The sequence below is a fragment of the Camelus bactrianus genome, chromosome 3, assembly GCF_048773025.1.
Source record: "Camelus bactrianus isolate YW-2024 breed Bactrian camel chromosome 3, ASM4877302v1, whole genome shotgun sequence".
Taxonomy (NCBI): domain Eukaryota; kingdom Metazoa; phylum Chordata; class Mammalia; order Artiodactyla; family Camelidae; genus Camelus; species Camelus bactrianus.
In genome coordinates this window covers 99,071,200-99,088,698 of record NC_133541.1, presented here as the reverse complement: position 1 = coordinate 99,088,698, position 17,499 = coordinate 99,071,200, and the positions used below count along the sequence as shown (strand labels likewise).

The window sequence follows — 17,499 nt, the reverse complement described above, 5'->3', positions numbered from 1 at the left end:
CCTCATGAAAGACCCTAGAGAGGGGGCACGGTTCATGAGATTCAGGGCTCGCTGCCCGAGAGCACTGTGCAGCCTTTTCAAGAGTGATTCGGGTGAATATTCCCATTTGAAAGACAAAATTCCCAGAGGGTTCTGTGCTGAGGCATATAAACTACACAGCACACTCTAGGCCTACACTATCCAATACAGTAGCCACTAGCCACATATGGCTATTTAAATTTAATTTTTTCCTTCTGAGTGAACACTTCAGTTTCTAGGGTTAGTTACATGGATGATGTGTCTCTTGGATACTACTGCCTTGTCCACTGGACAAGTTTTTGGGTTTTGTTTTTTGTTATCTTATTAGAATGTTTTAAAATTTAGAAAGCCATTCCTCAGTCACATGAGCCACATTTCAAGTGCTGCGGAGTCCTCTGTGGCTAGGGGCTGATGGTATTGGACAGTGCAGAACATTTCCATCACGGAAGTTCTGTTGGACTCTATGGCTCTAGGCCCTTAAAGATTCATCAACTTGATTATAAATCAATAAAAAATGTTAAAAAAAAAAAAAAGATTCATCAACAGAGATGGCCTTGCCCTCAAGGATATGAGAACAGACACAAGAAAAGAGGAAAGATAAAACAAGGGCTTCCACTGGGAGATCCACAGGAATGATCATGTTTGTCAGGTCACAACATCCAACCAAAAAGAGGCACCTAGAGAGCTGAGGAGAGCAGCCTGAGTGGCTTACCTAAAATGTCAACCTCCCTTTGTGGCCATTGACAACATTTTTTCCAAACTCGTTTTTAATACAGTCATTTCCTGCTTGTGGATTTCAAATTCATTAACTTTAGAATCCATTATGTTCAACCAAAATGCAGCACAGCATCATAGTACATGGACTCTGTAATCAAACTGCCCCCCTCACAGACCAGTTCTAAGGTTTACTAGCTTGGGTGACCCTGGCTTACTGGGTTATTCATTCTCATAGAACCTATATTTCCTCATCTGTAAAATGGGGATATCTGGAATCTAGTTCCCAAGGTTATTATAAGGATCATGTGAAATAATACTAACAAGACATAAACGTGTCACGAAATAGTGAGTAATTGATAAATATTAGTTCTGGTTTTCTCCAAGCTTAATCTTATTTGGATTTCAAAAAAAAGCCCTCAACAGGGATTGGTGGAGATGTGTGAACATCTTATCCTTTCCTGCCTCCATTTTACAAGTCTCCTTCATGGCTGACTTCAGCTCTAATCTCTTCAGGTTCTTCAGGGCCCCCCAGCACTTTGATCTGGCGGTACCTGGCTCCAGCGTGGCTACCCAGAGCCTGGTACCAGAGTATGAGTACTTTTATCTCTGATGAAGCCACTCCACTCTCCTTTTCTATTCCTGAGCTTCCCTTCATTGCTTAGGCTCAGACCCCCTAAGTACTAAGTGTGTTCCTAGGAGAAAGAGAGATCACAGGAGGCCAGAGTCTCAAACTCATGGGGAAAATTTAGAGATTATAGTGAGATAAAGAAACATGTGAAGCTACAGATGCAGGGGCTGACTCTTGTTTGATGGTGTTTCAGCTTAATGGGTGAAGGTTGGGGGCTTGTGTCTGAGTGTTGCCTGCTCATCAGCCGATGATTAGACATTAGAGTGAGTATAAGCCAGGATCTGTCTCCTCAGAGCTGCGTGAGAAACACACGATATAATAGATGTGCACATTCCCTATACATTTAAATTCCTAATGATGTTGGAGAAGCTCTGCCCCAGGCAGCTCCTTTAAGAGGGCGGTTCCTTTAAGAGGCGGGCCCCAGCCTTGCTAACAAAGGAAGTCCCCGCCCGCGGTTGCCAAGGTGCTGCGTGGCGTCGCATTCTCATTGGTGGGCGACGGTGGTGAGGCAGCCCCCGGCAGCCATTTCCAACGAGCTGGCGGGGGTGAAAGATGGCGACACCCGTCGGGTGGTCGCAGGGGGGGTCAGGATCGGTGTGTCTCGCCTTCGATCAACTGCGGGACGTGATTGAGTCTCAGGAGGAACTGATCCACCAGCTGAGGAACGTGGTACGCAGCCAGAAGAGCTGGGGGAGAGGCCGGAATGGACGCCTAAATAGTGGGGGCGGTGCCAGACCCTGTCCCTATGCCAGGGGCCTGCCGAGAGCACAATGCCAGTGGCGTCATCAGGAGGAGGCGGGGCACGGATGTGTTCTGGCTGATAGGGATGGAGCCAAAAAGGTGCAGGGTCTTATGAATATTTACCGGGGAATTTTAGACAAAATCAAGTTATTCTCTACTCTATTTGCCTGATTATACAGGGCCTAGTAGATATGCCCCCAGTTTATTCACTAAGCTTCAGTTTCCCCATTTCTAACTGGAGATGTCTTCACTGACTTCCCAAGGCTCTTGCGTACCGAAAAACTGTAACATCATTCCTATTTTGGAATCTCCTCCCCATGCTGAGTGCAGTAAGCACAGAATTGGCTCTTCACACGTTAACTTAAGGGCTTCCAACTCCTTTATGTCCCTTTATTTTTGACTTGCCAATCAAACCCCAGTTCATGGGTGCAAAGCATTGGAGCCGTAGATTACCTGGACAGGCATGGTAGAATCCTGGCCAACTAAGAGTTTATGGTTTTTCTGGTTTTGTTTTTCATCTTGATAAGAAGGTTGGGAAATATAAAACTTTGGGGGGGGGGGCGTGGGGTAGGTAATTAGGTTTATTTATTTACTTATTTTTAATGGTGGTACTGGGGATTGAACCCAGGACCTTGTGCATGCTAGGCATGCACTCTACCACTGAGATACCCCCTCCCCTGGATATATAAAACTGACTACACATCTGTTTCTGACTCTAATGGTTGTATGCAGCTCTGGGCACTGAATCTTGTGGAGCCTTTAGGTACCCAGGTCTCTGTGTTGGCAGCTGGCCTTTGCATGCATGTTCCCTTTGTCTGGAACACTTTTCTCTTTTATCTTTCTGGCCAACCCTATTTAATAGTCAAATCTCAGGTCTGACACCCTCTTCCCTTGAAGCAGTTCTGACCCTTCCCCAGGCTGGGTCAGGGGCCTCTGGGCACCACAGCCCTTTGCGTTCCTCCATCATAGCACACATACTGTTAGAAATGGTGGCCATGGGCTATATCCTCCATGAGATTGGTTGCTCCCTGAGGGCAGGACCTAGAGCTGAGCCTCAGTCAATCTCATGAAAGTGAACTCTCCCTTCCCTGGGCCCCAGTATCATCCTGGGTGTCCTGGGCATCATCCCATTATCATCCTTGCTCCTGGTCCCTAGAGAACACCCCTCCCAGCCCAGCCCCAGGCCCTCCCTGAGCCAGGCTCTGTTGCAGATGGTTCTCCAGGATGAAAATTTTGTCAGTAAGGAAGAGTTCCAGGCAGTGGAGAAAAAGCTGGTGGTAAGTAATGGCCTCTGCTGGCTCCTAATTTTCCCTCATTTCCCAGGATCACTGTGGTTGGGCAGAGTCATTGAGTATTGGCCTCTGAGAGCTTCCAGCCCCAGTAGTGAATATCCCTGCACCCTGGCTTCTTTGTGCCCCTCTGAGAAAGAGGGTTGGTTAAGGGAGCCTAGGAGACCCAATGTAGCTTGGGGTAATGAGGTCACTGCTGCTGCCCCTGCAGGAAGAGAAAGCTGCCCATGCCAAGACCAAGGTCCTCCTGGCCAAGGAAGAGGAGAAGTTGCAGTTTGCCCTTGGAGAGGTAGAGGTGCTGTCTAAACAGCTGGAGAAAGAGAAGCTGGCCTTTGAAAAGGCGTGAGTGGGCCTTGGTAGTGGGGGAAGGGTTGGGGTTCCCATCTGCCCATCAGCCTTCCCACCCTTTCTCATCTTCTCCACTCAGGCTCTCCAGTGTCAAGAGCAGAGCCCTGCAGGAGTCCAGCAAGAAGGACCAGCTCATCACCAAGTGCAATGGTAGGCGGGAGGCCCGAGCTCCCTCCCACGCTTACATACATGGGCTCTTCCCTAACTGCCCAGTGCCTGTGTCCAGGGCAGGGTTTCACCCCAACTTCTGTCCCCGGCTGAGGATACAGGCAAGCCCAGGCGGGCCACACCTTCGCAAAGGCCTTCAGGGACCAGGCAGGCCACGGAAATGAGGGAAGCGATTGGTGTACAATATTCTTCGTGGCCATAAAGAAACGGGCTCGCTCCCATTTTTCTTGAAACATACAACCTTCTTAGTCCACCTTTTTGTTTTCCCACTTTTAGTGAATATTAGAAATAGTGTATTTTACTCATAACTCTGTTACCAGAGGAACAACAGGGGGGGCACAGTCCTATTTGGAAGCTGACCCCTAGTGTCAGGGTTGGGGACCCAACAGGGAGGAGTAGGAACTGAAAATGTGGATAGCTGTACTCCACCTCAAGGGCTTAGTGCCTCTACTGTGGGAATAGGGGCCCAGTACTATCAGATCTTTCAAAAAGAAACTGGAAACCAGATTTTAATGGAAGCTTTTCTGACTTTTTAGTCTTGGCAACTGATTTAGAAACTTTTTAAGTATTGTATGGGCCAAGGAAAATATGTCCGTAGGCCATATGTCTGCTCTGTGCAGATGCCTTTGGACTCTTGTTGGCTCAGTTGGTGCTGTGAATTGTGGGGCACTTTCAGTCAGCTACCCAGTATCTCCGGACCTCAGGAACCCCTTTACTTTTCCCAGAATGCTAAGCTCCCTGTACCTAGTTTAAGAAGTAGATTTGAATTCCATATGCAACATCTTCATTCACTGAAGCATTTTGAGTAGGCCAAAGTTCAAACCCAAAAGAGGTTCAGGATTTCTTCTGAAGGGCCCCCACCTGGAGCATTGGGCACCCGCTACCCACCAATGCTGCCTTCTCTCTCCCCTGGTGAGTACCCTCACTGGTAAGATGCCAGCAGGCTGCCATCTTGATCTGGCTAAGTGGACTAACAGGCGTCATGGTTGTTTGATCAGGGGTTCCTGTTAGGGCCTCCTGGGGCCCAAAAGGCAGACACTGCCTCAAAACCCAAGGATGCTAGTCCCATAGTCCTTCCCACTTCCCTGGGCATTGCCCCTACTTCCCTGAAAGGAATCTAGGGTTCTTCCCTGATGGTCCTGGAGGCCCTTCCTCTGGGGCATTTCCTAGAGATCAGCCAAGGCCTCGGGTCTCTGTCTGCTTATGGTAAGTTTCTGTGAGTCACAGAGACGAAGCCTGGCTGCATTCCCCCAGGAATGTTCTGAACCCCTCCAGTAGGGTACAAGCCGTCACCTGAGCAAATCTGGTGACCTGAGCCACCCCCTGGCCTGTGTCCTCCTCCTGCCAACTTTGGTTTCAGTTTGGTTTTTTGGGGTGCCATTTATTTCAAATTTATCCCTCATTTATTTTAAAGGATTCACACAAATTTCTGATTTCTTTCTCCCCATAAGAACTTCACAAGCAATCGGTTTGGATTGGCTGGGTGACCTGGGGAAGGAGTTTCAGTCCTGGTCCTGTGACCCAGTGAGCTAATGTTTTCATTCTTTTCCTTCACCAGTGTTTCTCCTCTTTTCCACGCTGTGCCTTAACTTTTTACCATATCTTCTCTTCTGAAACCTTAAATGCTTCAACATTTCTGCATTTTTAGAGTTTATGTTCTAGTTAATCTTTGTCCAACCTTTAAAGGCAGCAGGATTTTCTTCCTTCAAGGATCAGAATTTTCGAGTGCTCCCCGAGGGATAGTTGTGTAAATGAAGCAACCCCAGATCCCTACAGCCTCATTGGATTTTAACCCAAGACACAAAAATCATCCTTGCATCTAATGAGCACTTAATTTGGGGATAAGTTTTGTCATTCTGTCTCTCTGGCTCCTCCTCACTCCTCTGTGTTCTTTCCTGAAGCCCTGGCACAGAACTGGGCATCCAGCTGACCTTCAGGAGGTCTGGTTGGATTGAGATGACTGAATTAGGTGATGTTTCTGAGACATAGCCCCCCAGGGGACATCCTGTTTATTCATTCCACAAATAAATGTATTGTGCATCTACTATGTGCCAGATACTGTTTTAGGCATTAGGGTTAAGGCAGTGAATAAAACAAAAATCCTTGTCTTTGTGGACCTTACATCCTAGTAGGGGAAAAGACAAGTGAGTAAAATCCATGGTTTGTGAGATAAGTGCTAAGAAGAAAAATACAGCAGGAAAAAGGGATAGAATGTATTGGGAAGGGATGTAATTTTAGAATAGGAAGGGTCTCTCCAAGGAGGTGATAGCTCTAAAGAGCTGCAGGAGTTGAGGGCAGGAGCTGTTCATCCTCTTGCCTTTGCCCATCTCTCTCCAAGGGCCTTTGCACGCCCTCATGTGAGTCACCTGGTCCAGAATAGAATTGTGAAGTCACAGATACATTCATCAAAATGTTGTGACTCCCCAGCCCCACCCCATCAGGACTCCATAAAAGACTCATTCTTACTAAGGTATTAGCAACCATTCATGGAGAACCCCTGGGTGGAGGGAGCCAAGTTCTGAAAAGACCCATGAGGGAATTCCTTATCTCAGGAAAGAGCCCATGGGATGGGAACCACTCCTCCCTGCCTCTCTCCCCCACAGAAATTGAGTCTCACATTATAAAGCAAGAAGATATACTTAATGGCAAAGAGAATGAGATTAAAGAGTTGCAGCATGTTATCAGCCAGCAGAAAGAGATCTTCAGGTGAGGGGTTCGGGTCAGGCTGGGGGTTGTTGAAGGAAGTGGGGAGCCAGACCTCTGGCCCCTACCCTGGGCTGTCCCCAGCCCACGCCCAGCTGGCTCCGTTGCAGGAATCACATGTCTGACTTCCGGATCCAGAAGCAGCAGGAGAACTATATGGCCCAGGTGCTGGACCAGAAGCATAAGAAAGCCTCAGGGACACGTCAGGCCCGGAGCCACCAGCGTGCCAGGGAAAAATAAAATGGCCGTCGCCTTTCTGTTCTCTGGCTGTAATGCCCGACCTCTGCCTTCTCTGCTGTGGAATCCCCATCCTGACCCTTCCTATTCCTGTGGGTAACCTCCCTCAGGCCTCACCAGTGGCCCAAGCCCCAGGGAAGAGGCAGGGTAAGAGGCAAAAGACACTCTTCTTCCTTCTCCCTGCCTGCCTTTTGGACTTGGGTGACCCAAGTGAGAATCAAGTTACCAGGGACTGGGTGGGGAACAGGCCTTGGATCACCACCTGCCAGGCCACTCCTGGGCTCAGAAGTCTGAGGATGCTGCTCAAGTCTCCAGCACCTGCTACTTCCCTCAGGAAGCAGTGGCGGTCCATGGAGGTACACGGCTGTAGAATAGGGAAGGATTACTTGGTTGTCTAGTAGGCATTGGCCTTTTGTACTCTTGGTATTAAATCCCTCCATATGTAAACAGCCCTGGTTATCCCAGTAACACTTCCAGCACCCTGGTAGATTTAACTCCCAACTTGAAGGGCTTTGTGTGTGTGTGTGTTGTGTATGCATCTGTGAGAAGGGCTGACCAGAGAGTTCAAAGACAGTGGATTCCAGGACCACAGTGAATTTGGGAAATCGGTTTCCATCACATAACAAGAACATTATACCTGTGAGTCACATTTGTACCTTCTTACACTTGTCCCACACAGAAACTTATCAGTGTTCACAAATGGAGGAGAGGGAAAGGCCAATGCTGTGTCTATTTTTAAGGCGGGGAAACAAGTCTGTGAAGGGGCTATGACTTGCTCCCGTTGCTGGATGTGATGGAGAGGCTTGATCCTCTCAGAAGCTATCATTAATGTGCCCTAGGGCGTCACGGGGACACACCCAGGCAGGGGACCCACTCAGGGAAGGCTGAGTCAGATTTGTCAAGTCTAGCCTTTCCTGGGTCATTGTGAGGGTGAGTACACAGGAGGGGCCGATGCTGTTGCTCCAGGACCAGCTGGGCCCTGAGTCACAGCAGGACCTTGAAGCCAGGAGTTTAAGAACAAGTGGTGCCCATTATCATTGTCCCAGGACAGTGACAGGTGGTGGCTGCTTCTCCATCAGCACTTGCCCCAAGGCAAGTCCTGAGGTGGCGGGGGGCTGGAATGAGGGCCTTGTGAGTGCCTGGGAGAGCATAGAGTTATTTTTGCCTCAGAGGGGCTTTAGAGAAGGGACCACAGCTACCCCAAAGGTCCCTAAGAGTCCCACATCAGCATCCGGGACTTAATCTGGTTGCCAAAGCAGCCTGTAAAAGCTAGAGCTGTCCCCTCCAGCATCTTTCAGTAGGTTCCCAGTAAAGGCAATGGGTCCAGCCAGGGACAGCACTTTCCTGAGGCCCCAGTGTAATTTCTGGAGTGGGCGGAGACTTTCAAGCCATGCTCTTCTCTCAAAGGTTAGGGGGGTGATGGGTCAAGGAAGGTGGTGATTGCACCCTTATGGGCTCTGGCTGGGAAAGGCGATGGGAGGGCTAGGGGGAGGGGGGCAGGGCAGTGATGGGAAGACGCTGGGTTCTGACAGGAAGATGAAATTGCTAACATGACCTTAATTTCCTGGCCTGAAGGTCTGGTGGTCTGGCATACACTGGTCCGCACACCATAGTGCTTGACCTCAGGCACATCCCTGCTTAGCCTCAGTTTTCTCACCTGTAATGGATGAGTGGCCTTGGGCCTAGCTCCTGGGTCCACGCTGGACGCCTGTCTGCCTTCCCCTCACCTTCCCGGCAACCAAAGCCTGGAATGTCACCCCACAGGTATGGGAGGGTAGGACCCAGGGCCCAGGTCTCTCCGTCTGCTGAGTCCGCTAGCTCTGAAGCGGACGCGGCCGCTTTAAGGCACGGTGACCCCCCACGGCACCCGCGGGCGGGGCGGGGACAGTGCGGGCGTCCACGGCACCAGCGGAGGCGAATGCGAGGGAGGTAGTGCGCGGCGTCCGGCCCCACCATGCTGACCGCGCTTGCCCCGCCAGCCCTGCCCGGGCACCCGGGGCGGCTGCCCACGGCTCCCGCGCGGCGGCAGGACTCCTCCGGTTCGTCAGGCTCCTACCACACGGCTCCGGGTTCTCCAGAGCCCTGGGACTTTGGGCCGGACGCGGAGGGCCGGACGAATTGGCCCCGGGTGGCCCCTGCGCTGGGGGCGGGCGCGCAGCCTCGCCTGTCTGTCAGCGCCCAGAATAGCCGCCAGCAGCTCTGGCCTGGCTCGGGTTTCCCGCGAGGCCCGAGCTCGGGCCCGCGGCCACCCCTGCCCCAGCTGCGCATGCTGCCGTCGGGGGAGATGGAAGTCATCTTCGGCACCGGGCCCCTGTTCAGCCGCTCCGACGCAGAGGATAGCGAGGTGCAGCAGCTCACGGCGCGGGCCTACAGCAACCTCTCTCCGCCCGCCTCTTCCATCCCTGCGGAACCGCAGCCCTTGGCCCCAGACGGTGGCTCCCGCTGGGCCACCTACCTGGAACTACGGCCCAGTGGGCCGAGTCCTGCCACCCCAGCGCAGTTCGAGTGTGTGGAGGTGGCGCTGGAGGAACGTGCTGCGCCTGTCAAGCCCCGGACGGTGCCCAAGCGTCAGATCGAGCTGCGTCCCCGGCCCCGGAGTCCCCCGCGGTTGGCCACCGCGCCGCGCCCCCGACTCCTCCTGCGCACCGGCTCCCTGGATGAGTCTCTGGGCCGCCTGCAGGCTGCCGCGGGCCTCGTGCAGACGGCGCTGGCCAGAAAACTAAGCCCCGTGACCTCTGCTTCAAGCAACGCCACTTTCGGACTCACGGGGCCGCCAGAGCCTGCGACCCCGGAGAAGCCCCGCGGTACTCGAGTGGTCCTGGAGGAGGCCAAATCTCGACCACCCCGTGTGCATTACAGTTCAGCCCCCGCCAGGGCTCCGCGACCGTGGCCTAGCCTCCGCGAGCGCGCAATTCGGCGCGACAAGCCCACGCCGGGGACTGAGCCGCTAGGTCCGGTTAGTTCCAGCATCTTCCTGCAGTCCAAGGAGAAGAACCAGGAGGCGCACAACCAGGAACCCAAAACTCGGTTCCCGCGAGAGACTCCGGATCGAACCGTCCTGAAGGCACAGAGTTCGCCTTTAGAGTCTAGGACCCCCTGGGAGGTTTCGAGTAAGACTGCGAGGCCGAGGAGCCCATCCCCGCTGTGGCAAGCCCCAAATGGGACCCTGCGGGGTCCTCAATGCCCCTCCCCCCAGAACCCGTCCCCGTGGAATCGAGCTGTTCGGAGTGTGTGTAACCCGCCGCTCCCCGAGGCATCCTCCGCATGGGAAAGTCAGGATCCTGCTGTCACAGAAACTGTCAGCACAAAGAGTACTTCTCCTCCGACACTTTCCCAGTGGAATCAGGGTGTCACCAGGGCACAAAGCCCATCCTCCGAAGCTCCTTCCTCGTGGAAAGTTCCGCATCCAACAGTCGGGGATACAGCTGAGGGGAGTAGGAGTCCGTCCCCACCAGCCTTGTCCTCATGGGAGGCTCCATATCGTCCTGCTGGGACGTGGAGCCCATCGCCCCAAGAGACGTGGGACCCCACAGTGCAGAGCTCATCGGTAGTATCTAAGCGAGAAGCTATGAATGGAGTAGCCCAGGAGAAACTGGTGCTTCCCACGCCATCTGCACCCAGGACTCCAGAGCTAACAGAGGCGCAGAGTCCGTCCACGCGGGAAATGCCAGGTTCTGCCTTCCGAGGCAGTCAGCTGTCGCCAGAGGTGGCTGCACCCCAGCTGCCTCTCAGTCGCCTCGTGGGCACCCTGGATGCCGATGCGCACCCAGAAGCCCTGGGCCCTGGAGAAGCGGCCTCAGGACGTCCGCGCGTGGCCATTCCTCGGCCTCGCGACGTGCGCAAGATGGTGAAGACTACATACGCACCAAGCTTCCCGGCAGGCACCCCAGGGGCAGGTCTGCCTGCGACTCCTGCGGACCCCCGCTTGGAGGAGGGCGGCGCATCCAAGACACAGGAGCTTCAGGCGCTTGGGTCCTCAGCCCCGGCTCACTACACTTCCGTTTTTCTCAAGGACTTTCTGCCGGTCGTGTCACACCCCTATGACCCTCCAGAGCTGACGCCAGACACAGTCCCTCCGGAGGTTACGCAGCCCAACGGGGCCCTGAGGCGGAGGGCAGAGAACAGTACGGCGAAACCCTTCGCGCGCACTGAGATCCGCCTGCCTGGCGCCCTAGCCTTAGGCCGCCGGCCGGAGGGAACCCGGGAAGTCCTGGTGCGCGGTCCTGGCGGAAAGAACCGGGATGCTGAGGCCCAGCGCCTAGTCCCCGACGACAAGGGTCAGACCAGCCCTCTAGGCGGCGCTCACACCTCACCCCAGAGGTCGCCCATAGGGCCTGCAGGGGCCCAACCTCCTCGCCCCAGCTCCCCGCCGGCGCACCCTAGCTCGAGCCCTGGAATAACACCCAAACTGGAGACGACCACTAAGGCCCATGAGTCCGCGGAAGCGGTCCAGTCGCCCCTCCCGCGAGAGCCCCAGGCATTGGCTGGCAGAACGGCCCCGCCCCGGCCCCGCGCGGCCTCGGCACCTCCCACGGACCGGTCCCCGGAAGGCCCCTATCGTGGGGCGCGCAGGCCGCTTGGGGCCGTGCACCCGGGGAAGGTCCTGGTGGACCCCGAGAGCGGCCGCTACTACTTTTTCGAGGCGCCCAGGCAGCCTCGGCTGCGGCTGCTCTTCGATCCCGAGAGCGGGCAGTACGTGGAGGTTCTGCTGCCACCCTCGCCCTCGGTGCCACCCCGCCGCGTCTATACCCCGCTGGCTCTTGGTCCCGGTCTCTACCCGCCCGCCTATGGGCCTGTCGCTGGCCTGTCTCTGCCACCATCCCCAGGCCCGCCGGTCTTCAGCGGCCCCCAGCTACCCTGGGCCTCTCAGGCGGGGCCCGTGGACGGAATGTACTACCTGCCAGTGAGTGGGACACCCAGCCCCGCACCTCCTCTGCTCCTCTGTGCTCCGCCCTCCAACTTGGGTCCCGCCCAGCCCAGCAAGGGCTCCCTGTTTACGGTGTGAGGCCCCAGTGCCTCGTCCCCATGGTATTGGGGCCTATTGATGGCCTTGGAGGTTCTGGCATCCAGTCCCCTACCCTCTTTTCCTTCTGTCACCTGTTTCTTTTACACATCTCCCGCAGTCTTCAGACCGGAAGTTACCTTCAGAGTAGTATCTGAGACACCCGGGGCTGATGGAGCTGGAGCTTAGGAAATGCCTGCCTACTTCCTCCCCCAACAAAATCCTATACCCCTTCCCCAAGCATTCCCAGTGTGTGTGGGGGGGGGTTGTGTGTGTGTATGTGTTGTCGACTGAAAAAAAAAAAAAAAACACAATGTGAGAGTTGTGAGTTAAGTTTTATTGGGGGCAAAATGAGGACTACAGCCCAGGAGGCAGCCTCTCAGCTCTGAGGAAATGCTGTGAAGCAGTAGGGAGACGGGGAGTTCAGTATGTCTGTGATTTTGAAGGGGAATATGTGCAATCAAGCACAGATTTTGGCAGAAGGTTGCTGCTAGTCAGGAGGAGCAGATGTATCTGTCAATGATTTTGGTACTTTTCTAGATATGAGAAAAATGTAAGAAATTAAGCTCATAAAAACCTCCTGAAAATAACTATCTAAAGGCCTTTTCTGTCAGTTTTTCCCAGAGCACAGAGTGCCACCTTCCTGGTCTCTGCCCTGAACTCATTTCAGAGTATGTTGAAGGTCAGCTGCTGGAGTGGCTAGTGACTTCATTCTTATAGAGGCAGATGGCAGTTTTTAGTTGGCAGTGTAAAAGTGAGAAGTCCCAGGATGTGGCCTCAGGAGCCAACTTTGAGGGAGTGTGGGGTTCCCAGGGGCTGGAGGAAATGGGAGCTGCAGGGGACAGGGCTGTCCCCAGTGGTAGTGAGTTTTCTGTTTCTTGCTAAAGGTGGGCCCAGCTGAGGTGGAACAACCTGATGAGAACTGGTGGGACGGAGAGAGAAGGATGCTGGCTGTCAAATTTGTTAATCTTTGGAAGAGGATCTGAGCCTTGGCCTGGGAGGCTGTGAGTGAAAGTGGCTAGTGCAGGCCCTATGCCAGGCTCATCTGAGAAAGGTAGCTGTGGGGACAATAGGTGGAGGTGGAGCAGGGATGTAATATGGAAGGGGCTATGGAGGGTCAGCCTGGGACTTGGGGTGGGGGTACTGGTAGGAAGAGGGGATGGCTGTAGATTTCGGCTAGGAGTGCCACCTCTCATTCTCCCCTCAACCCTAGCCTCTGACTTGGCTTGTCTAAGCCTTCAGAGCTAAGCTGGCTCATCCTGGGGTCAAGAGTAGGGGCTCCAGGCATTCTCACCCAGGGTGGGGGGGCAGAAGAGTGAGTCATCAGGAAGGACTTAAAAGCAGGGTGGAAGGTTGAGCTCTTGACTCTTGTGGATGGAGTGCAGGGGGCAGTTAGGGCTGACAATAGAAAAGATGCCCCTGTATGGAGCTCTCAGCTGGTTCCACTCCCTCAGTAATAGATGTGGCAACCATGCCTAGAGAGGGGCTGGCTCTACCGGATGGTCACAGCATGGGTAGGGACAGGACCCAGAGCCTGTGTTCCAATTGCCCCGAGATTCCAGGAGCTTCTGAGGAGGGCAGAGGGAGGAGATGCATGGGATGGGAGGTGCTCTGCATGCGGGTCTGTGTGTAGTTCTGACCTTGAAGTGGCTGGGCCTTGCTGGACTGGTATGTGGTGTGATGAATTTGGGGAAGAACAGTTACCATTAGAAGGAGTGTCAGGGATGGAGATCAATGCCTTCCTTAAATTAAGCCCTCTAGGGGGCCCAAATTCCTTGGAGTTGCTGCCCCCCTGCCTTGGACTGCAAGCTGACTGGGAGAACTATGAGTCAGAATAACCTGGACATCTTCCTGTTGCCAGAGATGCTGGTTCTGATGGCACAGAGGGCACTGGGCCCCTCCTGGGCCCCTCACCTCATCCTGGTGTGCAATAAATCGCTGACCCAAGGCCATGATGGCTGGAACAACTGGTGTAAAGCGTCTGATTTCCTGCTGCTGTGCACCCTCTACAGTGCCCTTTCATGCCTCTGTATGGCCTGGGGGAGGGGACCATGTGTGTCTTTCATGCACTGTGGCATCCTTGCCTCAGCAAGCTTGCTTCTCAGGAAGGGAGCCATAGGCTGGCAACCATGCCTGTGGCCTCATTTCTCCTGGTGGCTGAGTGGCCAGTGGGTCTTGGAGTCAGTCAAGCTTGGGTTCCAGTCTCAGCAAGGCCCCTCTAGTTGTGTGGCCTTGGATTTGTCACTTTCCTCTGAACCTTTGTGTCCTTGGGGATAAATAAATGATGATAGTAACCAACTACCTCCTCCCCAAGCACAGGGCTTGCCATGTGGCTAGATCCCAGGACATGAGTTATCAGCCCCCCCATGCCCAGGCCCAGCCCCTCTCCTTGCCTCATTGTTCCCTCTCTGTGAAATGGAGCTGAATTGGCTGCAGCTGGGGTCCCACTAGAGGCGGGGCACACATGGTGTCTCCAGAGCCGTGGGGGAAGGGAGAGAATGGGAGAGGTGAGGTGTCAGTTCCTCATTGGTCTGAGTCAGGCATTCTAGGGCAGCCCCCACTGCACACACGCACACACATGAACACCTGCACCCCAACCACAGCCCTTGCTTGCTGAACCGCTTCCACTGACCATGAGGCTGGCCCTGCTACTGCTGCTGCTGGGGGCCTGGGCCATCCCAGGGGGCCTCGGGGACAGGGCCCCGCTCATGGCCACTGCCCCACAGCTGGATGATGAGGAGAAGTACTCAGCTCATATGCCTGCTCACCTGCGCTGTGATGCCTGCAGGGCAGTGGCCTACCAGGTGAGTTCCCCTCCACTCCTCACCCCTCACGACCCACCCCAGCCTAATAGTTTTCTGGCCCCAGCCCAGGACCCTCTCAACCCAGACCGTCTGTGTACCTCAGATTCCACCACTGGCCTTTGATTCCCCAAACCCCTACCCTAGGCCTCAACCTAGATTCAGCCTCCATGATATTGCCATCATCACCTCACCAGAACTTCTGTGCCTCAGTTTACCTATCTGCCCAACAGAGAACAATCTGGGATACTCCACAGTATCTTGAGACCCGAGGGAGTCACCAGCTTGTCCTCTCTGACTCCTCCCTTTCCAGGCCCCTCCTTAAGTCCGGACTGCTTTCCAAAACATAGCCAAGGAGCATTGGTGTATGTGTGCACATGTGCACATGTGCATGTGTGTTAAGTACATGAAGACATGAGTATATGTGTGTCTTTTTTTATGGTGGGGGAGGTAATTTGGTTTATTTATTTATTCTTAGAGGAGGTACTGGGGATTGAACCCAGGACCTCATGCATGCTAGGGATGTGCTCTACCACTTGATCTATACCCTCCCCCTTATGCTTGAATTCACACACAAACCTGTCAAGCGTGCCTGAGTACTTCTGTATGCGCGCATGCGGGCTATGAGTACACGTGTCACTGAAGACTAGGCAGGTTTTTTCCTTCCTGGTTCTTGTGGTTTAAAATAACATGTGGTGATGGGCAGGTGCACCCTGGGGGAGGGGCCCCAGTTCCTAGTCCTAACTTTCCACCCAAGCATTTCCCACCCACCCACCCGCCCCATCCTAGGGCAGTGGAGCCTGCCTCACAGGTGCTTCCTGCTCAAAGGCTTCATTGCCTTGTTCTTCCTAAGAGACCCAGGCCCCTGTTCTCCCTTCCCCACACTGAGCAGTTCTGAAGCCCTGGTTCTCAGCCCCTCCTTGTTCCAGATGTCACAACATTTGACAAAGGCAGAGGCCAAGCTTCACACTCTGGACTCCGGGGAACATCAAGAGCTGAGTGAGTCGGTATACACAGACGTCTTGGACCAGAGTTGCTCCCAGACCTGGCAGGAGTGAGTTGAAAATCTGGCCCCTACCTCCCACCTCCAGGAGCAGGGCTGATGGGTGGAGGTTCGCACTCTCCCATTCGCACACCACACACACTCCACTAGGGCTCTGGTCCAAGGTGGGGACTGGCTGGGACAGAGTCTGAGCTCTGGAGCTGGGAGCAAGCGGAAGGGTAGGGGGCCAGGGGACAAGATTGCTGTGTGATTTTTGGGCCAGGGGCTTCCCCTTTCTGGTCCTCAGTTTTCCATCTGGGAGGATCAGAATCTGGGCACTGATCTCAGCAAATGTCCAGTGTGCTCAGCTTCATGTGGAGACAGGTCCCTTGCTGGCTGGGCTCCCACTAATGCTGTATCCCTCTCTTCCCACTGCGTCCAGCTATGGGGTTCGAGAAGAGAACCAGGTGAAACGGCTTACAGGCCCAGGACTTAACAAGGTGCCAGAGCCAAGCATCAGCGTGATGATCACGGGGGGGCCCTGGCCCACCAGGTGATGACTAGGAGGTTGGGGTGGGATGGAGCCCTTGCAGCCTTGGTCTGCCCCACTGTGGGCCGGGCAGAGTAAGAGGCTCCTACTGGGCTCCCCTAGGCTCTTCACGACATGTTTGCACTACCTGGGGGAGTTTGGAGAAGACCAGATCTATGAAGCCCACCAACAAGGTCGAGGGGCTCTGGAGACATTGCTGTGTGGAGGCCCCCGGGGGGCCTGCTCAGAGGATGAGCAAGTCACAAGGACCGAGCTCTAATCCAACTCCTCCTTCTTCTTCCTGATCAGCCCCTGAAGAGAGTTGAGTATCCTCTGGATCTGCCCCACTCCTTTCTGCAGGCTGCTGGAGGGTAGGGAGGCCTCACTCTTCTGTGCTGCAGGCTCCCTTCCTCCTCCAGCTTCGGGGCCCTGAGGCCTGGGCGGGGGCCAAGGCCTTACCCTCTGGACTCAAATAAAACCCACTGACCTCAATTCCTTCTCTCTGCAAAATGTGTTTGGGGGGCTGGGAGGATAGATGTTGGTGTTTCTACTGATGTCCCTCCTAGAGAGGACCAGGTACACATCCTTACAACTTCACAGAGTTAAGTGAGGTCTGTTATGGTTGGAAATGTGAGTGAGCTGTCAAAGGTGTAAGGAACCACTTATCTGACTGGTTGAAACCCCAGATCCAACATGAGAGAAAAGAAAAGCCGAGGAAAACTCCATATGCAGGCCACCTGTGGATACGCCTACTGCAGCCACTGCGCGCTGCTACCTGTGCCCCTCCCAGAACACTGGTCTCCCTGGGTCCACACCCAGAGGCCACTCACTTTCTAGATTCTGCTTCTGACCCCAGCTGGCATGACTGGGCCCTAGGTGCCTGCTAGGGACAGGGCAGAGCAGGGTTCCTGGAACAGGCTGGTTTCAGCATCTTGGCTGTATGTCCTGCTCTCCCCAGATATCTATTCTTCTCACCTGGAGACCTTTCCTTGTCAATGGAGAAAAAAAGCTCCACACTTGGGGCTGGGGGCCTAGGTTTAGGTGGTGTTACAGCTTACAATTTCCTTTGTGAGCGTTTCTGATCCGCTGAAGCCCTGGGAGGTGGACAGAACGGAGACCCTAATCCTCAGTTGACAGATGCAGAAACCCAGGCTCAGACAACAAAAGAGGCTCAGGCCAGGCCCAGGCTGAATAGTGGCAGGGCTGGGAGGGGATTCAAATTTGGGGGAGGGGGAAGGTCAGTGCTGGAGGAGTGGGTATATCCCAGGCAGGCTCTGACCACTTGATTTCCCTGTGCTACTCTGTAGCCCAGCCTCCTACATTCCGTCACCTGTTC

The 17,499-nt window shown here is 54.3% G+C and overlaps 3 protein-coding genes across 5 annotated transcripts; all 3 read left to right on the top strand.

Annotated features, from left to right (window-relative positions):
* Window positions 1–1,774: 1,774 nt before the first annotated feature.
* SPATA24 (spermatogenesis associated 24) lies at window positions 1,775–7,300 on the top strand. 3 transcript variants are annotated; one of them, XM_010971712.3, is made up of 6 exons: window positions 1,775–2,032; window positions 3,316–3,381; window positions 3,605–3,735; window positions 3,821–3,891; window positions 6,513–6,615; window positions 6,723–6,885. In XM_010971712.3, exons 1-6 carry the CDS (start codon window positions 1,916–1,918, stop codon window positions 6,850–6,852), a joined length of 618 nt encoding a protein of 205 aa, XP_010970014.1. In that variant the 5' UTR covers window positions 1,775–1,915; the 3' UTR covers window positions 6,853–6,885. The 3 variants fall into 3 exon arrangements, with proteins under 3 accessions (XP_010970014.1, XP_074216855.1, XP_045363844.1); XM_074360754.1 differs by lacking the exon at window positions 6,513–6,615 and having other exon boundaries at window positions 6,723–7,300; XM_045507888.2 differs by lacking the exon at window positions 3,316–3,381.
* A 155-nt stretch (window positions 7,301–7,455) lies between these two features.
* On the top strand, window positions 7,456–13,818 carry PROB1 (proline rich basic protein 1). Its single transcript, XM_010971797.3, has one exon. It carries the CDS (start codon window positions 8,804–8,806, stop codon window positions 11,852–11,854), a length of 3,051 nt encoding a protein of 1,016 aa, XP_010970099.3. The 5' UTR covers window positions 7,456–8,803; the 3' UTR covers window positions 11,855–13,818.
* Window positions 13,819–14,414: 596 nt separating this feature from the next.
* Window positions 14,415–16,655, top strand: MZB1 (marginal zone B and B1 cell specific protein). The gene is made up of 4 exons (XM_010971711.3): window positions 14,415–14,655; window positions 15,582–15,706; window positions 16,077–16,187; window positions 16,287–16,655. The coding sequence occupies exons 1-4, from the start codon at window positions 14,485–14,487 to the stop codon at window positions 16,441–16,443; spliced, it is 564 nt and encodes a 187-aa protein (XP_010970013.2). The 5' UTR covers window positions 14,415–14,484; the 3' UTR covers window positions 16,444–16,655.
* The last annotated feature ends 844 nt before the right edge of the window (window positions 16,656–17,499 follow it).